Genomic DNA, 22,325 nt, shown 5'->3' with positions numbered 1-22,325 from the left:
ACTGCGTGATTGATAACATCTGCAGGAAAATCACAGTTCTTGCGTTTTACAATGATAATTCATCAATTTCTCCAAGTTTTTAGGATTTGTTGTTCATTTTTACTGAGAATCAACTTAATTACCCCAACTCTTCTAGAAACTGGAATTTTTTTTAAAAATTAATTTTATTTCTATATTTAAAATAATTTAGAGAAGACTTGCCACTTTCATTTTCGGTACTTTTTTCTTTTCTTTTTTATCTAACCACTTTCTGTGATTCTTAAAGATCGAATCTGTCAATGTGACATTAGTTATCTTCGAACGAAAATGATGAGCGACGATATGCTTGACGAGAATGATGAGGTAAGTATGTTTTGCAAATTTTTTAAGGTGGGATTTCGTCTAAATACACTTATAATTTTTCAAAACGAACAAATATCATATTAATACACTCCAAAAATTTTTAGAGTTTTCATGTAAATAAAACATATTTACAGTTTAAAAAATGTAGAAAAAAACTTTATTCTGGTCGACTTTCAAAGTTATCGATGGAAAAAACTGAGTAATTGTCACTTTTAAGTAAAATTTGATAATTTTGGCACCATAGGAGTAGTTTTTAACACTTTCCTCACTAGCGCTACTCCACCTTTAATATGAAAAATTAATTCGAAGTGTGCACACACGTCTGTTAAATAAAATAAACTTCGAATTATAAAAAAAAAATTCTCGGGATTTTGCCGTAAATTGGATTTGAGCACGAATATTGTGTCATAATAGCGGCGTTTAGGCTCAGAAAAAAGAACAATTATATCCACAAAAGAGTCATATTAACAACAAAAACCTGCAGTCAACCCAATAATGATTTTAAAAAATTTATTTTATCATTTATTATGTAAACGCAACTTTTTCCTCATTCTCCCAGTTATCACGTATTATTTAATTGTCTATGCTCCTGAATCTCCTGATTCAAGTGAATCATATCTCATGTCAAAATTGTTAATGGAAAGATATTTTTGTTCGTGTCCAAAGTGGCCCTTTAATATGATTCATATTTCAGTCTCTCTCCTCTATCTATACTCTCTCGCCTTCACAGCTCCATGTCCAGCGCCCAAAAGCCCTCAACCGTCCTTTTCGTGCCACGCCCCCAAGCATTAATTTTCATTTCATTCATTCCTCTCGTTTGCTCCCACTTCACCATTTAAGTCGTCTAATTACTTACTTAGGATACTTGGTCGATTCGTTCTTCGCTTACGGCACGGAAGACAGCTTTCCAAGCTTTTCGGCCCTTTGCTTGTGTGGACCATGGGGTGATGAAGCATCGCACATATCCGTCGTGGTGATTTCCTTCGACAGAGAGTTTGGACCATCTTATCGGAGGCCTTCCAACATGTCTTTTCCGATTTCTGGAATACCGCCATCAGTGTTGTCCATATTTTGTCTGTTCTCATTGTGACGTGTCCATCCCATAAGAGCTATCTTTTCGATGTGGATCAGTGGATCTCTAACTGGATAATTTACTATCATCATCCCGATGGAGGCTCTGTTCGCGTTGTTCCGTAAGTGTAAGAACGATCAATTTTCTTTCGAGTGCTGCGTGCGTAACTCGGACTCTTTCAGCAAGGGCTTTTGTAAAAGTTCAAGTTTCTGAGCCATAAGTTGATGCAGGTGGGACGGTTGCATCGAATAGTTCGGCACGAAGTTTTGGGCATTCGATCTGGTCTACGTTGTTAAACACTGCCCATTCCAGGTGACGAGATTAGATGGCCTCTTCCGATGCAGGGACCGGATGCGGAAGACTGAGGCGCTTGGTGTTGCTGTTTAGAGCAAAAGTTGCGTCTCTAGATACTTTATAACGACCTGCTAACTAGGGAGTATTTTTTGTGCAATGTAGAAATATGAGTTGAAAAACTACTTTTTGGGTATTTGACCTGTTTTTCTACACTATTCTGAAATAAAATCTTGCCCGTTTTGACTTTATAAATTTATATAAATTTTGCATTTGAAAACAAAATTTTATACTTAAAGTCAAACGGGCAAGATTTTGTTTCAGAATAGTGTAGAAAAGCAGTTCAAATACCCAAAAAGTAGTTTTTCAACTCATATTTCTACATTGCACAAAAAATACTCCCTAGTAAGCCAATCTCGAGCAGCCCGGTTAGAGAGTATTTGACACTACCTCTGACCTGCGTCAGAAGGTGTACTTCTTAGCCAGATAATTTGCACTTTGTTCCAAACCAAGCCACTCTCGATGTGACGAAATCAGCGAGTTTGTTGAAATGGTTATCTGTTGATCCCACGGAGAGGCTCAATACAGAAAAATAGCGTTTTGATTTATTGATTATTTTACGTGCATTTATCTTAAGATATATATTTTCTCTTTTTGCCTACAATAAATGGTTTAATAACCTAAGTTTGAGGTTCGATGCAACCATCAGTGGTAATTGGTCACAGCGACTGCAGAGAAGGTCCCGTCGCTACAGATATAGTGACCGACCCAAAAGACATATTACACGTTGAAAAAGACACACAGCTGTCATTACGGCGTCTGTGTACTTGTGGCTTGGAGAGTAGACCAGATGGGTTTTTTTTACGTTCACGAGGTCAAACACCTCCCAAAGTGTCTGGGAAACTGCCCAAAGAGTGCGAAGAAATTCAAATTTTAATGTGTAAAAGTAACTTTTTCTCGATAAATTTTAATAATTTTATTTCAAAAATTTCGATTTTTATTGACACTTTTTCCTCTTTAAAAGTGTAACAGCGTCTGTGGTTTTTCGAAATAAATGACAGAAAACAGTTTCGCGATACTGATTATATAACTCTCGCTTTTTTTTCTTAATATTCTCTAAAATTGTTAAATTCGAAAATTTAACATTAATTTAATTTTTTTTTCGGAAATATATCTAAATGGTTTGCAAACAATTTTTCAAACTATATATTTTTCAAACCAACAATTCTATTTTGAAATTTTAATTAGAAATATCCGCTTCTCTCTGGCCCCTTTCAAGATGCTTACGCGTCTTTTTCAAAAGAAGAATAACACGAAAGAGGATCTGAAAAGCCTTGTGAATATATTGGAAATTGATGAGTTTTTGAGCTTTCCCCCTCTTCGACCTTCATTCTGTTTGTATTTTTTGAATAAAACAAACACTGAATGCTCTCTTTCTCGCTCTCTCATACACACGTTTCACTGCAAAAATTATTCTGCGTCTCTATGGCTCTTCACACTCTCACCTGTGTTCTCCTCTGATTGTTTTCGTAATGTTTTTTGTATTTTGACTGGTTTCGAAACAAATGACCAGAATTTCCAGCGATTTTGGACTAAATTTTAGTTTTGATGTTTTCTAAATTATGGATCAATAAGTTGCCTAAAAATGCAAAATATTATTATTAATATTAAATATTATTATTCTCTACTTCACAAATAAAACTAAAAGACTATCACTGATAAGAAACATTCGATCACATTGACCGCATAATTTCCTATTGTTTTTACTAATAATAATATAATTACTGCCTGAAAAATTGCCCGGTTTGAGTACGCATTTTTCTCTAAAAAAAGAGATTTGAGTATAAATTGTGGTAAGGTACCGTATTTTTGTCCCAAATTTTCGCGCATGGGTAATAACGTATTTTCGCAAAAATTCGACATTTAGTTTAAAGGCTCACGCTGTTTTTTTAATGGGACTCGCCACAATATTAGTCATGATGAGCTGCCAAACTACAGATTTGTTCATTTTTTTCGCAAGAAATGCCGCGAAATTTAGATTTTTTGACGGGAGAATTTTTTAGAACATTTGAATTTTCTCACAGGCATTGAAATTTATTCATGTTGTGTAGTCCTGTGCACACTAGATGTTGTATCTATATTTTGATCTATGCGGTCTGTATGCCGGAATAGTGTGACCTACATTTTTCCCGCTTGCTCTGTTGATCTCCCCCTCCTGTGTAGGAAGTGATTGCAAATGAGAGTCATTAGTCCCAATGCCTATCCATTGAGCAGTCCTTTTGTATTTCTCATATTATATTCACTAAGAAATGACATTATTATATAAAATTGTTAGGACACAACAATTAAATTTTATTTGTTACTAAAGCTGTGCTTCAATCCTTCCTCTGTTTTTTAATGCAATTTTTCATTTTATAGAACTTCGCTTGCCAAGACGTTGATGAAATCATCATATACGTGCCGGAATTTGCTGGTTATCGAGAGGTACTTTCCATTTTTTTCTAGAAAAAAAAATAAATGTTAATATTTCAGGTAAATATAGACACCGCTGTTTCCGTATGCCCTACACCAATCCAACAAGCCAGAAGAGAATCGTGAGCATTTTTCAAATTAGATTCTTCGAAAATCCCTGGAAATATTAGTAAATTCTCACCATTCTCCAATGAGAAACATTAAATTTTAGTGATGATTCAGTTCTTGCAAAAAAAAGAAATGAAAATGCAATATTTCCCTCGCTTTCATTATCGAAATATCCTAGTCTATTAGGAAATTTCCCTATTCTCTAATTAAAATATTTTTTTGCAAATGACCAGAAATTATTGAAAATTATAAATGTTTTTAAGGTTTTTCGATTCAGTTTTTGAAAATCTAAAAACTGGCATTTTTAGATTCTAGAAAAAAGTTTTAATTTTTGAATAAAAAACTTATTGTTTTGATTTTAAAAATAGAAATCAAGACATGAACACTTTGAATATTTTAAATTGTATTTTTTCTTTTTTTTTTAGAAAAAAACAATTTCTACAATTACCGGTCAGTTTTCTATTTATCTCACTAAAAATTATTTTATGACTTTTCAATTTTCATTAAAAAAATCGGAAAATGACTCTGACGTCACTCTATTTTCATAAATAAATAACGCATCAAAAACTGAAATATTCATACTATTTGTGCCAATTTGTTGACACCGGAAATTAAGAATTTTCAGTCTTCTTGCTTTTTTTTTCAGTCTTGTGCCAAGAAAATATTTCAGCGGGTTTTTATTTCAAACTCGCTGGAAAATTTTAAAAACACTTTTTTTCCAAAAACTATAAATTTCAGTGTTAACTGGAACGACTCAATTTCAAGTTATATAGATTCATTACAGATCGTGTCGTAATCTGGAAATGCGGCGTCGTTTTGAAAAGCTTCGACGTGAAAAGAAAGAAGAGAAGAAACTGCTGGCGGATGATGAAAAGGATTTTGATGAAGACGATGATGTTTTTGAAGATGGAGAAGGTTTACAGGTAAATTTATTCTCAAATTAAAAAAAAAATTGTTTTACACAAAAACAAATCGGTTAGATTTTTGAAAAAAAAACAATTATAAAAGTTTAATAGCCTAAATTTTAATATAGTATATTGTAAAATGTGCAAAAACGACCAAAATATGCAGTAATATTGATATTCAAATAAAAATAAGTTTTCGGCCGCTACCATAGGGAGAACTTAATACAATTCTACGTTTTTTTGAAATTCAGTATATATTATTTTTATTTTATTTGGAATCTCATAAAACATTTTAAGAATCTCATAAAATTCAGTATGTTGGGAACATTTGTAGTCTAATTTAGTGATAAAAAATTAGCCACTCCACCTTTTAACATAACATCTTAATTTTTCAAATTATAGATTTTCCAAAATGAAAAAAAAAATCAAAATGTGTTCGATTAGAAATGATTATTGTTTGCACTTATCATTAATTAGTTGGCATTACACCCGCGCATTTGGATTACTGTACTCTTTTCCCGTGCCATTTAAAATAAGACCATTTTGTTCTCGATCTCTGTTATTGATCTTCTGATCAATTGGGTACTAGGCAGGTACAATATCACTCATTTCTGCTCATTTTTCCGCTAAACGAAACCTATTTAATTTCTCAACGATGCCGCATCCGAAAATGATTTATCGACGACGAAAATTGAGATTAGAGTGGAGAGTAAGTATTGGTTTTTACATATCAGTTATGTGGTTGAAATTGTAACATTTTAATTCAAAAATTCTCAACTACATAAGAAAAAAGTTTTGTAAATTTTTTTAAATTGATTGATTGAGCCCCGAGTTTATTGTACCTATGATCATTAACTTTTTTTTGATGTTTTCAAAAGTAAAATTGTTAAAATTTAGCGTCAAAAGCTTCTTCCAGGAAAGAAAATGAATTTTTTCAATAAAAGTTTCAAATAACTTCTCTAAATCGAGAAAATATAATCATATTCTACTAATTTCTGTATAAAAAATGATTTTCGTTGCGTTCCTACCCCATCTCTTAATGTTTTCCATTAAACATTTTAAAATGAATTTTAAGTATCCACGACATTTGATATTTCTATGAATATTCAATATAATAATTGTTTTATTTCACCTCTAACATTGACAAACAATGCGTAACAATAAAACCAATTTATGTTCATAAATGACGATATTCCACAATAGGTGCTCAATAATCAGGTTAGAGAACGAAATCGAAAAACCAATAAGAAATGTATTTCGAGCCGAACGAGTTGGTGTTCACGTGAGGGAAATTGTGTGTTTAATCAACCAGTTTAAAACCGAGAGCCAAATGATCCGAAGATCAAACTAATTTTTCCAGTTTTCATTGTTTTCGAGCATTTTTCCTTGATTCTTTATTATTTTTTGCTCTCTTTCTCATCCCGCTAGACATTTTAAACACCTGCTTCACAGGAGGATAAAGCAACATGAGAGAAAAACACAAAAACACTTGTATAGAACTTTATTTATTACTTCTAAACTTCAACTGCCTAGACAACATGCCAAATGGGCAAATATTTGCGAAATTGGCGATTAGTTTACTGAAATTTGACGAATTTGTAAGTGAGTTCTCGAGCTGACTTTGACCTCACGGGAGTATGAAATAGTATTGACAGATAGTTAACCCCGCCTTTCAATCATTTTATAACCGTCACACCTATATATAGATAAGAAATTGGTTGAGAGTTGTGTGCCCACAATATAAATTTTCATATTTGATTTGTGTGTTGTTACTCGCAACATTCCCGAATTAACTTTTTGATGGTCGCTTCTAACTTTTTTGCGAAAATTCAATTTATCCGGATCCATGTGAAAAGGTATTTTCATTTAGAGAACAAAACTTATATATGAGAAAATAGGAATATAACTTTTAAAAAGCTAATTTTCAATTTTCAGATGCGAACGTTCCAGCCGAACGCATCGATTCGAGACGAAAATGGATCGATGCCCAGTCTTTTGCCACGCACAGCACCGATAAAAAAGACGAGAAAACATCGGAGAAGACGTAGTGGTGAGCTTTAATTTTGAAACATTTATTGTGAGGTTTGGTCATTTTAACCCCCTAGTAGTGTTTTTAAATATCTTTCCAACTGACAATATGTTGTAAAATAAACATGGAACACTGTTGGTATAGAAATAATGTTCTTCAACTTCTCAAGAAGGCTTTAACAATGTTTCCAGAAGAAAAAATTATTCCAGATTACGATTTGCGATTTTCACATTTGAAATTTGAAAAAAATCTCTAAATCGAACTAATAATGTTATAATTTCGCAGGCAGTTTCACTGGCGGAGTCTATCCTCGAAAGGGTCACCGAAACAGGAGTCTTCTTGGCCATGCGATACCACCACCAAATGTACATTCGGCTGATTGGAGAGACATGTTGGCTATCACTGATAACAAAGATGATAAATTGATGAAAACGGTGAGCATATTGGCATGTAAAGACCATGATGAAAAGTTCAAATGTGTGTGAGAAAGAATCTGGGTTTGAACAAAAAAAGGAGGAAACTCTGAAAATCTATAATATATATCAAAAACCATTCTAGATGCAAGCCATCAAAGATGCAATCAGAAAACAGGAGGAAGCTGAAATGAAGCTTCTCGGTCAGAGAAAGGTCAGAGAAGGTGTTGTGTGCTTTCTGTGATGATCAATAGCCTTTCCTCACTCTTTTCACTGCTTCTTTCTAGACATTCACATTTTTGTTTGCTTATAATATCACACACAATTCAATACAATTATGGTAGCTGTGTACCCATTCACATGTTTTTGTTTCTTTCTATTTTTAACAATAGCTTTCTTACATGGAAAACCCGTGAACTGATCAAAAAGTAGCTAGTCCTAGAAATTTGGTACAACAGTCGACAAATCAATGTGAAAATGTCAAAAAAATGCTATCAGAAATTATAGCTGAAGGTTTTTCGCATTTTTTACAAACAAATTATTTTTGTTGGACTCGGAAAAAGTACCAAGAAAACAAACGAAAAGTTTTTAAAACTAAAGGTTTCAATTTTACATTTTGGACACTTGAAATTGAACCTTTTTCGAGAAAACTTTTCCAACTTTAAAAATCTTCGCTTTTTGCCAAAATCTTATATTGTTACCGGCAAATCGTTTTTTTTTAATTCAAAAAAGCCCTGTTGCCAACATGATTTTGGAAAGTTTCAAATTAAAAATAAGCGACTTCAAGTGTTCAAGTAATTTAGATCTAGCTAAACATTCTAGACAAAAACTATTATATTTATAAGCTCCGTGATATTAAAAATCTTTCTTCTTCTTTTTCATAATTCTTCTAGTTTCAAAATTTGTTTTCACAAAACTTCCAGTCAATTTCGTGAACTTTGATTCAGTTCCACCATCTTGATTATTCCACAATGATAGGAAATCGGAACGCTCCTGCTTCTTTATTATCTCTCCATCTTTCTCCACATTGAGTATTTGTCGAATAGCTCATTTCTCAAAATGAGCAACACACCTGTGGCTTCTCATTCCTGTGTGTTGATTCAGCGTGAGCTGATTATCACTGATTACCCGCAAAGGTCTTCTTGCTCTCTTTCGCACTGTGGTGTTTTCCGTTTTGTGTCCTCCATCTTCCCGATACACTTTTCCTGATTCCAATTTAGTCTACCGAATTCCTTCTGAAAATGAAGTTCACAAAGGTAGGTTGATCGGTTGTTAAACAACTTTTAAAGGCGTTATAGACACACCGATATGTTTGCCCACTTTGGATTAACTGTAAAGAGGAGGGCAAATTGTAGATTATATATTCATCCGGTTACTTTCATAAAAACGTCATCCCATTTTATAACTGAACTGTTTGATATTAAATTTGTAGTTTATTCATGATTTCTCTCAAACGGATTGAAGCGATAATAACTTATTAATGTTATGGTAGGTGTTATCATCAACAAGTCAAGACAACTGTGAAGATTGTGAGTAAATTAGAAAAATCTTTTTTTTTTTCATTATTCTTCCGCGAATAATAAGTAGAGTAATACAAACGCATACTATCAGAAATTATTTGAATTTTATCGTCTTCAACAAAATGAAGAACAGGAAAAATACAATCGGTATGCTTCTTCGAATAGTTTTCATTTACTTCCAACTCGAACCCTTTTAAAGATCGTTATCTGAAGCACGCACTCGGTCAATTGAAAGAGTACGCACCATTTCCATCATACGGTCACTTTTTTCTCGCACACATAGAGAGAGAATTCGAAATAAGGAGAAGTGTAATAATAGGCACGAAGGGAGAAATGAGGGGAAAACTGTGTTTTTGTAAGAAGGAGACATTCGATCGACCTCTGCTTCTTGCTTGGCTGTCGTTTTCTCAAGAAAGAGGCTGATGACCAAAAAAGATCCTAATCTTCGTGTAAAGAGTAGAATGGGATTTTTCCGTTTTTTTTTTTTTTTTTTGCGCCCTGTTTTCCTCTAATTACGGAATTTTTCGGTTGTCTGACCTCCGGATGTTGAAAGGTTTTCATATTCACCCCCGTTCTTTTTCTGATTGAAGTTGACTGGTAGAATGATCTCACATTAGAACTTAGTGAAATTTTACTAGATTTTCATGAAATCGACAGTAATTGAGCATCAAAAAAAAAATATATATATAAATAGACGCAAAGCGTCTCAATTTAACAACTAGCTTCAGCTTCCCTTTCATAAAGCTATAACTTTGATTTTTTTTTTCGATCATTACCCAGAAAGGTTTTTCCTCTCTTGTGCCTATAAATTCTTTAATGACTTCTACATCTTTGTTCATAGGCTAAACAAATTTAATTGATTGCCCCGTTTTTTTCCAAAAATTTCATCTTTTTTCCGTTCTCCACATCACTTCACTCTCTGATCTCAAGACGATTAAGCGAATCAACAAAGTGTATTCATTGTACATAAATACTTCTCACCTTGATTTTGGATATCACTAATTTATTTAGTTTAAAGTCTAAAATTGAAAGTTCAAGTTCAAAAATAATCTCACATTTTCTTTATGTTGGAGTCAAATCAGCTTCTTTTGAAATTCCAAAATTTAGATATCATATACTCATACTATCTAAACGTTTATTGTAATATAAATATGTGATCTGTGATTATAAACCTGAGTTTTGAATTTAAACGTTCTTATTCATAAAACTACCTGACATGTTTGTCTCCCAATTCATTATAGCAACGATTATTTTTTGTTTGAAAGAAAAGTATCCGAAACGGATAAATTGTTTTCAATTACACAAAAAATATTAAAATTTACTCTTTTATAAAATAGAAAATTGCAAAACCGCATAAAGTTTTGAAAGAACGGCTGAAACCAAAAATCATTGGGATCACACATTATTATCTTCAAAGATATCGTGTTCCTTCTCGAAAGATCACAAAAGATCACAAAATGTTTGATTCATTCAAACGTTTCTTTGTTCTTTTCATCTATCCTTCTGGCTTGTTGTGGTTTATTTTCTCAATTACAGCAAAACGCGAAAAAAAAGAAGCCGAACTACTGTTCAAATACCGATTTTTCTCGGCAAGAAAAATAAATTAGACGAAGAGAAAAGATACGAATCTTTAAAAATCGCCTTATTTTATGTCTTTTGCCAAAACATTTTTTGATGGAAATTAAAACTCTTGTAACTTCCTCTTTTGATGATTCTGATCTGGGTGGAAGTAACATCAATATTCAGTTTATTTGTAAAACACCGATAGCTTTTTAAAAAGCCCAGATTCGCGTTATTCCAGTAAAGGTTTCTGTCCTGTGATTCCCTCAACATTACTGTTTTTTACTGCATTTTTTAAATAAAAAATTGAGAAAAATTATGCCCTTGTTCAAACTTTTTTTCAACCAAAAGGGTGAGAGTAATTGAATTATAATACCCAATAACAGTAAACTTTAAAAAAAACATTTTTTTAACTTAGGATTTTCCCTAATTTTTTGAAAGTCCGAGACAAATTTGTTTTGATGTGATTCATCACATAGTTGGTCACCACCCACACTGGGAGTATTTGTAGAATTCTTATCATCAAAACATGAGCTCTTCTGTCCTTCCTTGTTTTCTTCCTTCCTTTCCTTGTTCAACAACTTCAATTTTTCTTTCCCTTTTTTCAATCCATCAGTTCTTATTTTTAGGTGCATTTAGTTTTTGTTGATAAGGTGATATTTTAATGCTTTTGCAATCATTCAAAAAAAAAGAAGACTCAAAAAGCAACTGTTCATTATTATTTAAATATTACTTTTCCTGAAATGAATCTCTGCTATCGTCGTCATAGATATGCATCGTCTCCAGAAGTTTGGTGTACAATGGAAAGTGATGAAGTAGGATGAAAATTCAAATATGGCTTATTTTTCTAAACATTTTCCCAATCCTAATATTAATATTTCAATAAACGTTTTCATATTAAAAACTATTAATTTTAAGCTGGGTGTCACTCGTTATCTGCAATCAAAAGGTGGAGATCAGGTGCCTCCAACAAGCACAACAACAGGAGGAGCCGGCGGGGACGGAAATGCTGTTCCGACGACTTCACAGGCGCAGGCTCAGACGTTTAATTCTGGACGACAAACGACCGGAATGTCATCTGGCGATCGATTAAATGAAGATGTTTCAGCAACTGCGAATAGTGCTCAACTCGTGCTTCCAACTCCTCTTTTTAATCAAATGAGGTTCACTGAATCAAATATGGTTAGTTTTTTATGTTATGTTAAGATATGAATAAGGGCCTTAAAATGAACAGGATTCTTGAAAGAAACTAATTTCGGAGCTATTTTTTCAAAAATTTCCTTCTGAAATGGCAGTAATGATTTTCTTGAAAAAATTATGTAAATCTAGAATTTTTCAAGATATGTAAGTTGCTTTTAAAAATTGACGGATTCATAAAATGTATGCAAATTTGAAAATCCGGACATTTTTGCTCCAAAAGTGTTGTACCCGGTTAAAGAGAACTGTAATTTAAACTTTTGTTTCTTCTGAGTTTTTATCAATTTTTCTTAGTTTTCTCACAATTTGGTAAAATATATATATATATATATATATATATATATATATATATATATATATACATGAAATTTATCAAAAAAACGTTTAAAAGTCGAAAAAAGTTTCAACAACAATTTGAAATTACAGGAATCCTTCAAGGCGCACAACTTTTCGCATTTAATAAAAATTTGTCGCGTTGAGACCCGGCGCAAATATCGCGAAATTCTGTGCCTGGGTAATATAATAGAAAAATATATGCTCAGAAATACTTTTGTTGGAGTGAAATTTCAATTCAAACGAATTTCTCAATTTCAGTCTCTAAATCGTCACAACTGGGTGAGAGAAACCTTCACACGACGAGAATGTTCTCGATTCATTGCATCAAGTCGTGACCTACACAAATGTGGTTGTGGAAGAACACGTGATGCTCATCGAAATATTCCAGAGCTTACATCCGAATTTCTACGACAGAAACGATCAGTGGCAGCATTGGAACAACAAAGATCTATTTCCAATGTTAATGATGATATTAATACACAGAATATGTATACGGTAATTTTTCCATTTTTTCAGAACATTTAAATTTTCTCAATAATTGTAGAAAAGAGGAGCAAACGAGAAATGGAGTCTACGTAAGCATACTGTATCACTGGCAACCAATGCTTTTGGACAAGTTGAATTTCAAGGTTAAATTTATTAGAGGGTGGGCGACATTTTATTTTCTACGATTCAGTAAAACCTATTTTACCATGTTGTTTTGGCGTTTTTCATTAAAAATTCGTGTTAAAATCTATTATAGAAAACAATCTGGTTTATCTAAAAAATAACATTTTATTTGATGAAACGTTCGAGAAAATTATTTTTAAAAAATTGCCTGAAAGTTGTCAACTGCCGACTATCGATTTATCAAGCTTTATTTTTTGACAATATACAATTTAAGTTATTTTTTATATATTGAATGTTTAATGAAATAGGAACAACTTGTTGCAATGAGCCGTTTTGAATCGTCGAAAATAATCGCCTGTTTACCCCTGTTTTTAACTAATGAGGTATTCATTTGAAACAAATAATTCTGTACAGGTGGACCACATCCATACAAAGCTCAATATGTTCGAGTCAACTTTGACACAGAGCCAGCATACATTATGTCTTTGTTTGAGCACGTTTGGCAGATTTCACCGCCGAGACTTATCATCACTGTTCACGGAGGAACAAGCAATTTTGAGTGAGCTTGACATTTCTCTTCTACATTTCTAAAACGAATTTCAGTCTTCAACCAAAACTAGCACGAGTCTTTCGGAAAGGTCTTCTGAAAGCGGCGTCTACAACAGGAGCATGGATTATCACAAGTGGATGTGACACGGGTGTAGTGAAACATGTGGCTGCTGCCCTTGAAGGTGCTCAATCTGCTCAAAGAAATAAGATTGTGTGTATTGGAATTGCTCCGTGGGGATTGCTGAAGAAACGAGAGGACTTTATTGGACAAGATAAAACTGTCCCATATTATCCGAGTTCATCGAAAGGAAGATTCACAGGACTCAATAACAGACATTCGTATTTCTTGTTAGTTGATAATGGAACTGTTGGAAGGTAGGTTCCTGTTGTTTCTTAAGATTTCAAAGCTTATTTCAGGTACGGAGCAGAAGTAATTCTTCGTAAGAGACTCGAAATGTACATTTCCCAAAAACAAAAAATATTTGGAGGAACTCGAAGTGTTCCAGTCGTTTGTGTTGTGCTTGAAGGTGGAAGTTGTACAATTCGATCAGTTCTCGATTACGTCACGAATGTTCCACGTGTTCCTGTTGTGGTTTGTGATGGAAGTGGAAGAGCTGCTGATCTTCTCGCGTTTGCACATCAAAATGTCACCGAAGATGGGTAAGGAATCAGTGAAATCTATGATTGGGAAACCGAACGAATTCGGACTTCCATTTGTTTTCATTTAAAGGTGAAGTAGCGTAAATGGGGATGCTGCTTCAAAAAAATCCAAAACTGTCTTACATTCAGAAAAATTAAAATATCGCAAAAGATCTAACTTTTGAAAACGCGTTTTTCAACCCTCGCTGACTTCCCTGTTTGAATTTCCTCCAAAATGAAAAGCCACGCCCACTTTCGAACCAATCAATATCATCGAACTCAGTACACTCCGATTGGTTCAAAAATGTGTGAAGCGAGGAGCTGATTGATCGAAATTCTCATTTTAGAGGGAATTCAAAAAGAGAATTTAGCCACAATTGAAAAATCGCAAAAAAAGCACTAAAATCAAGAATATAGATTTTGTTCAAACAAAAATCTGACCTAGTTGAATCAAATATGAGACATCTTGTGATTTTTTCTTTTTTTAAGACTTCTTCCCGATGACATTCGCCGCCAAGTTCTTCTTCTCGTTGAAACTACTTTTGGATGCAGTGAAGCAGCTGCTCATCGCCTTCTTCACGAGCTAACTGTATGTGCTCAACACAAAAATCTTCTGACAATCTTCCGACTCGGCGAGCAAGGAGAACACGACGTAGATCATGCAATTCTGACGGCACTACTAAAAGGACAAAATCTCTCGGCAGCTGATCAATTGGCTCTTGCTCTTGCATGGAATCGTGTTGATATTGCACGGTCCGATGTTTTTGCAATGGGACACGTAAGTTTACATGATTAGTAACAAAACATTATATGGTATATTGATTTTAGGAATGGCCACAAGCAGCACTTCACAACGCAATGATGGAAGCTTTGATCCATGATCGTGTGGATTTTGTTCGTCTACTACTTGAGCAGGGAATAAATATGCAAAAGTTTCTCACAATATCACGACTTGATGAACTGTACAATACTGATAAAGGCCCACCGAATACTTTGTTTTATATCGTAAGAGACGTAGTTCGAGTACGACAGGGATACCGCTTCAAGTTAGTTGATATTTTATGCATTTTTTTAAAGATGGAGCACGGCCAATGGAAAAATGATTAAGGATCATTTCTATGATGCTAAAATGACTGAATATTATAAAACAACGGGTCAAAAAAAATTGGTATTTTTTATTTCGAGTTAAAAAGAGGTGGAAACTGAGTTTGGAGCCACATGTTCGAATCACAACAATTTTTTTTTTGAAAAATCATTTCAAAAAATTAGTGAAAACTGAGTTTTCGCATCTTTTTGACTCGAAATAAAAAATATTCCCTTTTTTGAGACGTTTTATTATGATATATAAAGCAAACATCGTACAAATGATTTTTAATAATTTCGGTCGTAGTAGTCATCTTTAATATTCAAAACAAAAAATTCAGAGACTGAGGACACGATTTTTCAGATTGCCTGACATTGGACTTGTCATCGAAAAATTGATGGGAAACTCGTATCAGTGCTCGTACACGACGTCAGAATTCCGAGACAAGTATAAACAACGGATGAAACGAGTTAAACATGCACAAAAGAAGGCAATGGGTGTATTTTCGAGCAGACCATCTCGAACTGGATCTGGAATTGCATCACGTCAATCAACAGAAGGAATGGGTGGAGTTGGTGGTGGAAGTTCAGTTGCTGGAGTATTCGGAAATTCATTTGGAAATCAAGATCCACCTCTGGATCCACATGTTAATCGATCTGCATTGAGTGGATCAAGAGCTCTCAGTAATCATATACTGTGGAGAAGTGCATTCCGAGGAAATGTTAGTTTTCAAATTTTTAGTTTTTTTTGTGATAAAATTATCAATTTTCCAGTTTCCCGCAAATCCCATGCGACCTCCAAATCTTGGTGATTCTCGTGATTGTGGCTCGGAATTCGATGAAGAACTCTCACTGACATCAGCTTCAGATGGATCACAAACTGAACCAGATTTCCGTTATCCGTACAGTGAACTCATGATATGGGCTGTTTTGACGAAAAGACAAGATATGGCAATGTGTATGTGGCAACACGGAGAAGAAGCAATGGCAAAAGCGTTGGTAGCATGTAGATTGTACAAAAGTTTGGCCACTGAAGCCGCCGAAGATTATTTGGAAGTTGAGATTTGTGAAGAATTGAAGAAATATGCAGAGTCAGTATTGTATATTTGAAAAAAAAAACTGAATTTTTTCAAAAAAAAAAAAAAAGAAGCTATTTCTGGTATGAAAATATGAAGTTTTACACCTACCGTAACTTACGCATGATTACTGTAGTTTTAGTCTAAATACACGAAATAGTTCAAAAAACCAAATATCATAGTAAAACACTAAAAAATCAATCAAAGCTTTGGCAAATTTTCAAATTTTCGAAAAATGTGGATTTTTCGAGTAATTTCAAGAATTGCTGAAGTTTCGAATTTAGAATGTTCAAATACGAACAATTGAAACGCAATTAATATATAAAAATTATAGAAGAACACTTTTTTGATCGACTTTAAAAAATTATGACAGGTGACGAAAAACGAAAAAAGGTCAAAAACGCGATACAAGCAACAAAAAAAATGTTTTGACCAAAATTAAAAATAATTTCGATTTTTTTTTGTTGGAAAAATGTGAAATTAAAAAATGATCTGGTGAAAACTGAGTTTTCACAACCTTTTGACTGTAAATTTAAAAATGAAAAAAAAACTATAATATTTTGGCATTGTATGATATTTACTTTAAAATAATTTAATTATTTTCAGAGAATTCCGTATTTTATCTCTGGAACTTCTCGATCACTGTTATCATGTCGACGATGCTCAAACTCTTCAACTTCTGACTTATGAGCTATCCAATTGGAGTAATGAGACGTGCCTTGCTCTTGCGGTTATTGTTAACAACAAACATTTCCTTGCTCATCCATGTTGTCAGATTCTTCTTGCTGATCTATGGCATGGTGGTCTTCGAATGCGAACTCATTCTAACATCAAAGTTGTCCTTGGCCTTATCTGTCCTCCATTCATTCAAATGTTGGAGTTTAAAACCAGAGAAGAACTATTGAATCAACCACAGACTGCTGCCGAACATCAGAACGATATGAATTATTCAAGCTCTTCGTCAAGCTCTTCTTCATCAAGTTCAAGTTCAAGTTCCAGTGATTCGAGTAGTTTTGAAGATGATGATGATGAGAATAATGCACATAATCATGATCAGAAAAGAACTCGAAAAACATCGCAAGGAAGTGCTCAATCTTTAAATATTACTTCCCTGTTTCACAGCAGACGACGAAAGGCAAAGAAGAATGAAAAATGTGATAGGGAGACTGATGCAAGTGCTTGTGAAGCTGGAAACAGGCAAATCCAAAATGGGGGTCTAACTGCGGAATATGGAACATTCGGAGGTAACTTAACGATTTCAAGAAAAACTTTTTTTGGATTGAAACGAATTTTTCGGTTTTTGTTCAAAATATGTTTATTACTTAGACTTCTGAGCATCAACTTTTTTCGGATTCAGTCTTGATTGCGGCCTATTTTCCGTCATTAAAAAAAAAAATTCAAAACGACTCTTCCCCACCTTTAAAACGGATCTTCCGTTCATTATTTTAATCTGTTTATCATATTTCTTTAAAAATATATGTATGTATAAGTTCCATTTTTAAATTACACTTTTTCAGAATCAAATGGAGTATCTCCTCCACCTCCATACATGCGTGCAAATTCTCGTTCTCGTTATAACAATCGATCCGACATGAGCAAAACATCTTCTGTCATTTTTGGATCTGATCGTAAGATTTATTCATAAATATTCTGATGAATACCTGTTTTTTAAGCGAATCTTTCGAAACTTCAAAAATCGAATATCACTTCGACGGATCGGCCAAATCCAATGGAACAATTCCAAGGAACGGTGAGTTTTTGGGAGAAAAATTGAAACAAGTGTTTTCTATAATTCTTTTCTTTTCCAGCGAAAAATCAAAATGCGTCGTCGTTTTTATGAATTCTACTCAGCACCAATTTCAACATTTTGGTCATGGACTATCTCATTCATTCTTTTTATCACTTTCTTCACATATACTCTACTCGTTAAAACACCACCTAGACCAACAGTTATTGAATATATTCTTATTGCATATGTTGCTGCATTTGGACTTGAACAAGTACGAAAGGTTTGAGTTAATTTTTAGATTATTCATGAAATATGTTTTAATTTCGTTTCAGATTATAATGTCAGACGCGAAACCGTTCTATGAGAAAATTCGAACGTACGTGTGTAGTTTTTGGAATTGTGTCACCATTCTTGCAATTATCTTCTACATTGTCGGATTTTTCATGAGATGCTTTGGGTTTGTGCTTTTTTACCCAGAATCGTTCAATTTTTGGGTGTTTTTTTTTTCAGAAAAATTGAAATTTTTCAAATAATTTTTGATTTTAGGATTTTCCAAAACTCAAAATATCTAGAAATTGAAAATCTGTCGAATTTTTCGATTTTGATGATAAAAAAGGTCTGAAAATTAGTGAAATAAATAACATATTTTCAAAATATTTCGATCTTCAAAAAAAAAGAAGAAAAACCGACATGCCACATTGTGACTGATTTGTGGAATTTGAAGATTTTTTGAGTTGAATAATAAATATTACCATTGTATTTATTAATTCTCTAGTTTAATTTAAATTTATTTTAAGTTAATTTTGGCAAATATCTGATTTTTTCAGAAGTGTTGCATATGGAAGAGTAATCCTAGCCTGTGATTCTGTACTTTGGACAATGAAATTATTGGATTATATGAGTGTTCATCCAAAGTTGGGACCCTATGTGACGATGGCAGGGAAAATGATTCAGAATATGTCATATATCATTGTCATGCTGGTTGTCACTCTCTTATCATTTGGTTTGGCACGACAAAGTATCACTTATCCGGATGAAACATGGCATTGGATTCTTGTCAGAAACATATTCCTCAAGCCATATTTTATGCTCTATGGAGAAGTTTACGCTGATGAAATTGACACTTGTGGTGATGAGGGTTCGTTTTTCTCTTCTTTTAATTTTTTTTCAGCGTTTTTATCAAAAAATATCTCTAGTTCTATCATTTTGCTTTTTCAGCATGGGACCAACATCTTGAAAATGGAGGTCCTGTTATTCTTGGAAATGGAACAACTGGTCTATCGTGTGTACCTGGATACTGGATTCCTCCACTTCTTATGACATTCTTCTTGCTTATTGCGAACATCTTGCTCATGAGCATGTTGATTGCTATTTTCAAGTGGGGTTTCTTATCAGTTCTGATAAATTATTTATATATTTATATATTTTTTTCAGTCACATCTTCGACGCCACCGATGAGATGTCTCAGCAAATTTGGCTTTTCCAGCGTTACAAACAAGTAAGTGATTTGTATTATTACGTAGACACTTAAAGATGAAAATTTCCGCGATATCTTAGGCGTCTGGGTCTCACAACGTTGGCAACCAGTATTCAACAAAAAGAATCAAAAAATGTTTGACGATTAGGTTTTCATATAATCCTAATTTTCGTGTAAAATGATTGAAAACTATGAAAAGCTCGTAGGGCGCTTTTTTTCTGTTTTGTCTCAAAAAATCGTTTTCTGTCAGATTACCATTAAAAAAACAAGAAATGCCCAAAAACATAAAGTGGCCTATAAGATATTTAACATTTTGATATATTAGATTAATAATTTATAGGTTATGGAATATGAATCAACACCGTTCCTTCCACCTCCACTCACGCCTTTATATCATGGTGTTCTCATTCTTCAATTTGTGCGGACAAGGCTGAGCTGTAGCAAATCACAGGAACGGAATCCGATGTTTGACTTTTCATTGAGTATGTAAAACACTTCGTTGTTATTTCAGTTTACTTTTAAAAATTGCAGAATTATTCCTGGATAATGATCAAATCGAAAAGTTACACGATTTCGAAGAAGATTGCATGGAAGATCTTGCACGGCAAAAGCTGAATGAGAAGAATACAAGTAACGAACAACGAATTCTCAGAGCCGATATTCGGTTAGTTTTTATTACGTTGAAAACCATAATTCTTATATTTATTAATTCAGAACTGATCAAATTCTGAATCGACTTATTGATCTACAAGCCAAAGAAAGTATGGGACGAGATGTGATCAATGATGTAGAGTCACGTCTTGCATCTGTTGAAAAAGCTCAGAATGAGATATTGGAATGTGTTCGAGCACTTTTGAATCAGAATAATGCGCCAACTGCAATTGGTCGATGCTTTTCTCCGTCTCCAGATCCGCTAGTGGAAACCGCTAATGGAACTCCTGGACCGTTACTTTTGAAATTACCCGGAACCGATCCGATTCTCGAGGAGAAGGATCATGATTCGGGTGAAAACAGTAATAGTCTGCCTCCAGGTCGAATTCGTAGAAACCGAACAGCAACGATTTGTGGAGGATATGTTAGTGAAGAGAGAAACATGATGCTTCTTTCACCAAAACCATCTGATGTTTCTGGAATACCGCAACAACGGCTGATGTCAGTTACTTCCATGGATCCACTGCCGTTGCCTCTCGCCAAACTGTCAACAATGTCGATTCGCCGCCGACACGAGGAGTATACATCAATCACTGATTCAATCGCAATACGACATCCTGAACGAAGAATTCGAAATAATCGATCGAATAGTAGTGAACATGATGAATCAGCAGTTGATTCAGAGGGAGGTGGCAATGTAACGTCATCACCAAGGAAGCGGTCGACAAGAGATCTTCGAATGACTCCGTCTTCTCAAGTTGAAGAATCAACTAGTAGGGATCAAATATTCGAAATTGTAAGTTTTTTTTAAAATTGATTTCAGTTGATTTAAAAAATATTGTTCAGGATCACCCCGAACACGAGGAAGACGAGGCTCAGGCAGATTGTGAACTAACTGATGTGATCACTGAAGAAGAAGACGAGGAAGAAGATGATGAGGAAGATGATAGTCATGAAAGGCATCATATTCATCCCAGAAGGAAATCATCACGACAGAATAGACAACCATCACATACACTGGAAACTGATTTGTCCGAAGGAGAGGAAGTTGATCCATTGGATGTTCTGAAAATGAAAGAACTGGTGAGTTTGGAGTGTAATGAATTTTAATGTCATAAAAATTGTAATTTGCAGCCAATTATTCACCAAATTTTGAACGAAGAAGAGCAGGCCGGGGCTCCTCATTCCACTCCTGTAATTGCTTCACCATCATCATCGCGGGCTGATTTAACCTCTCAAAAATGTTCAGATGTGTAGAAGATTCACATTTATTTTTCAACTTTTAACTATAGTTTATAATCACAGTTCACCAATATTTGCCATTCCATTGATTACCAGGACCACGGGCTCTTTTATTAGATACATTCACCATATTCATTCATGCCTAGCTTTTATAAGTTGAATATACAGTTTATTAGTTTTTTTTCTCTTTCCCCAAACATTTCTGGCTTTATTTTTTGTGATTTCCTTCCGATTCGCAGCGGGTCAACCCCACTCACTTTTCCACTGAAAACATCCCCCACGAATACTTTGCCTTTTTTCAAGACAGTTTGAATACTTTTTATGAATACCCTATTTATAGTTACTCATTTCTTGTTTCCATCTTTTTTGTATGTTTGAAATTATCATTAGTTATGGTTTAGTTTCTTTTTTTTTCATTTTTCAAAATAAATATTATAAAAATTCATTCCTCTACGGCAGTTTTGTTTTTATTTTTCACTTTTTTTTTTGAGAATTGACTCAAACCTAAGCTTGGGATAATCTTCTCAATAATTCCACCGCCCATAGAGTAAACGTCAACAATGTCACCACTCGAAAATTGTCTTCATATCCCAGACTGAACTTGACCACGTTTTCTGACAACTTGCTCACTGAGCACATATCTCATTTCGAATTCTCAACGCTTTCTGCACGGATTCGTCAGTTTACCCACGTTTCATGCGATTTTCTGCAAACGTTCTTTCCAAATTTTTGAGAGAATATTTCTAGTTTCAAATAGCGAAAATTTTAGTTTTCAAAACTTTTCAGCAATTTACAGAATTGAAGTTTTAATATTTCAATTATTTTTTAAATTACTTGCAGTGTTTGATTATGATATACGACCATGTTGAGCTATTAAGGGACATACAAATTCTTATTTTGAAATTGAGGTGCATCTGCGCTCCACTGCCTAATGAAAACGCTCCGCCTCTAAACATCGGGTCTCGTTAGGAACTGTCGACAAAACTAGAAATTGAAACATTCCCAAGCATTTTTTTTTTATTTTC

General features: G+C 33.9%; 1 protein-coding gene and 2 non-coding genes across 7 annotated transcripts; 2 read left to right on the top strand and 1 right to left on the bottom strand.

Moving 5' to 3' along the window:
- Positions 1-265: 265 nt before the first annotated feature.
- Positions 266-21,745, top strand: gon-2 (the record flags this gene model as incomplete). 5 transcript variants are annotated; one of them, NM_059914.8, is made up of 29 exons in its annotated part: positions 266-342; positions 4,124-4,189; positions 4,238-4,299; positions 5,070-5,208; positions 7,126-7,240; positions 7,505-7,653; positions 11,631-11,894; positions 12,504-12,740; positions 12,790-12,874; positions 13,269-13,413; positions 13,458-13,778; positions 13,821-14,063; positions 14,532-14,820; positions 14,871-15,088; positions 15,490-15,847; positions 15,900-16,216; positions 16,808-17,445; positions 17,719-17,829; positions 17,875-17,951; positions 18,010-18,210; positions 18,263-18,387; positions 18,758-19,068; positions 19,149-19,308; positions 19,365-19,428; positions 19,748-19,889; positions 19,939-20,071; positions 20,122-20,854; positions 20,905-21,141; positions 21,193-21,745. In NM_059914.8, 29 exons carry the CDS (start codon positions 307-309, stop codon positions 21,313-21,315), a joined length of 6,099 nt encoding a protein of 2,032 aa, NP_492315.4. The 5 variants fall into 5 exon arrangements, with proteins under 5 accessions (NP_492315.4, NP_001122505.1, NP_001359707.1 ...); NM_001373178.2 differs by lacking the exon at positions 266-342 and having other exon boundaries at positions 4,120-4,189; NM_001129034.3 differs by lacking the exons at positions 266-342; positions 4,124-4,189; positions 4,238-4,299 and having other exon boundaries at positions 5,089-5,208; positions 21,193-21,315.
- Positions 3,057-3,126, bottom strand: T01H8.7. The gene has a single exon (NR_050318.1). It is a non-coding gene; the product is annotated as an Unclassified non-coding RNA T01H8.7 (non-coding RNA).
- On the top strand, positions 3,057-3,126 carry T01H8.6. The gene has a single exon (NR_050319.1). It is a non-coding gene; the product is annotated as an Unclassified non-coding RNA T01H8.6 (non-coding RNA).
- Positions 21,746-22,325: the final 580 nt, after the last annotated feature.

This window comes from Caenorhabditis elegans, chromosome I (assembly GCF_000002985.6).
Source record: "Caenorhabditis elegans chromosome I".
NCBI lineage: Eukaryota > Metazoa > Nematoda > Chromadorea > Rhabditida > Rhabditidae > Caenorhabditis > Caenorhabditis elegans.
This window is presented reverse-complemented; position numbering and strand designations above follow the sequence as displayed.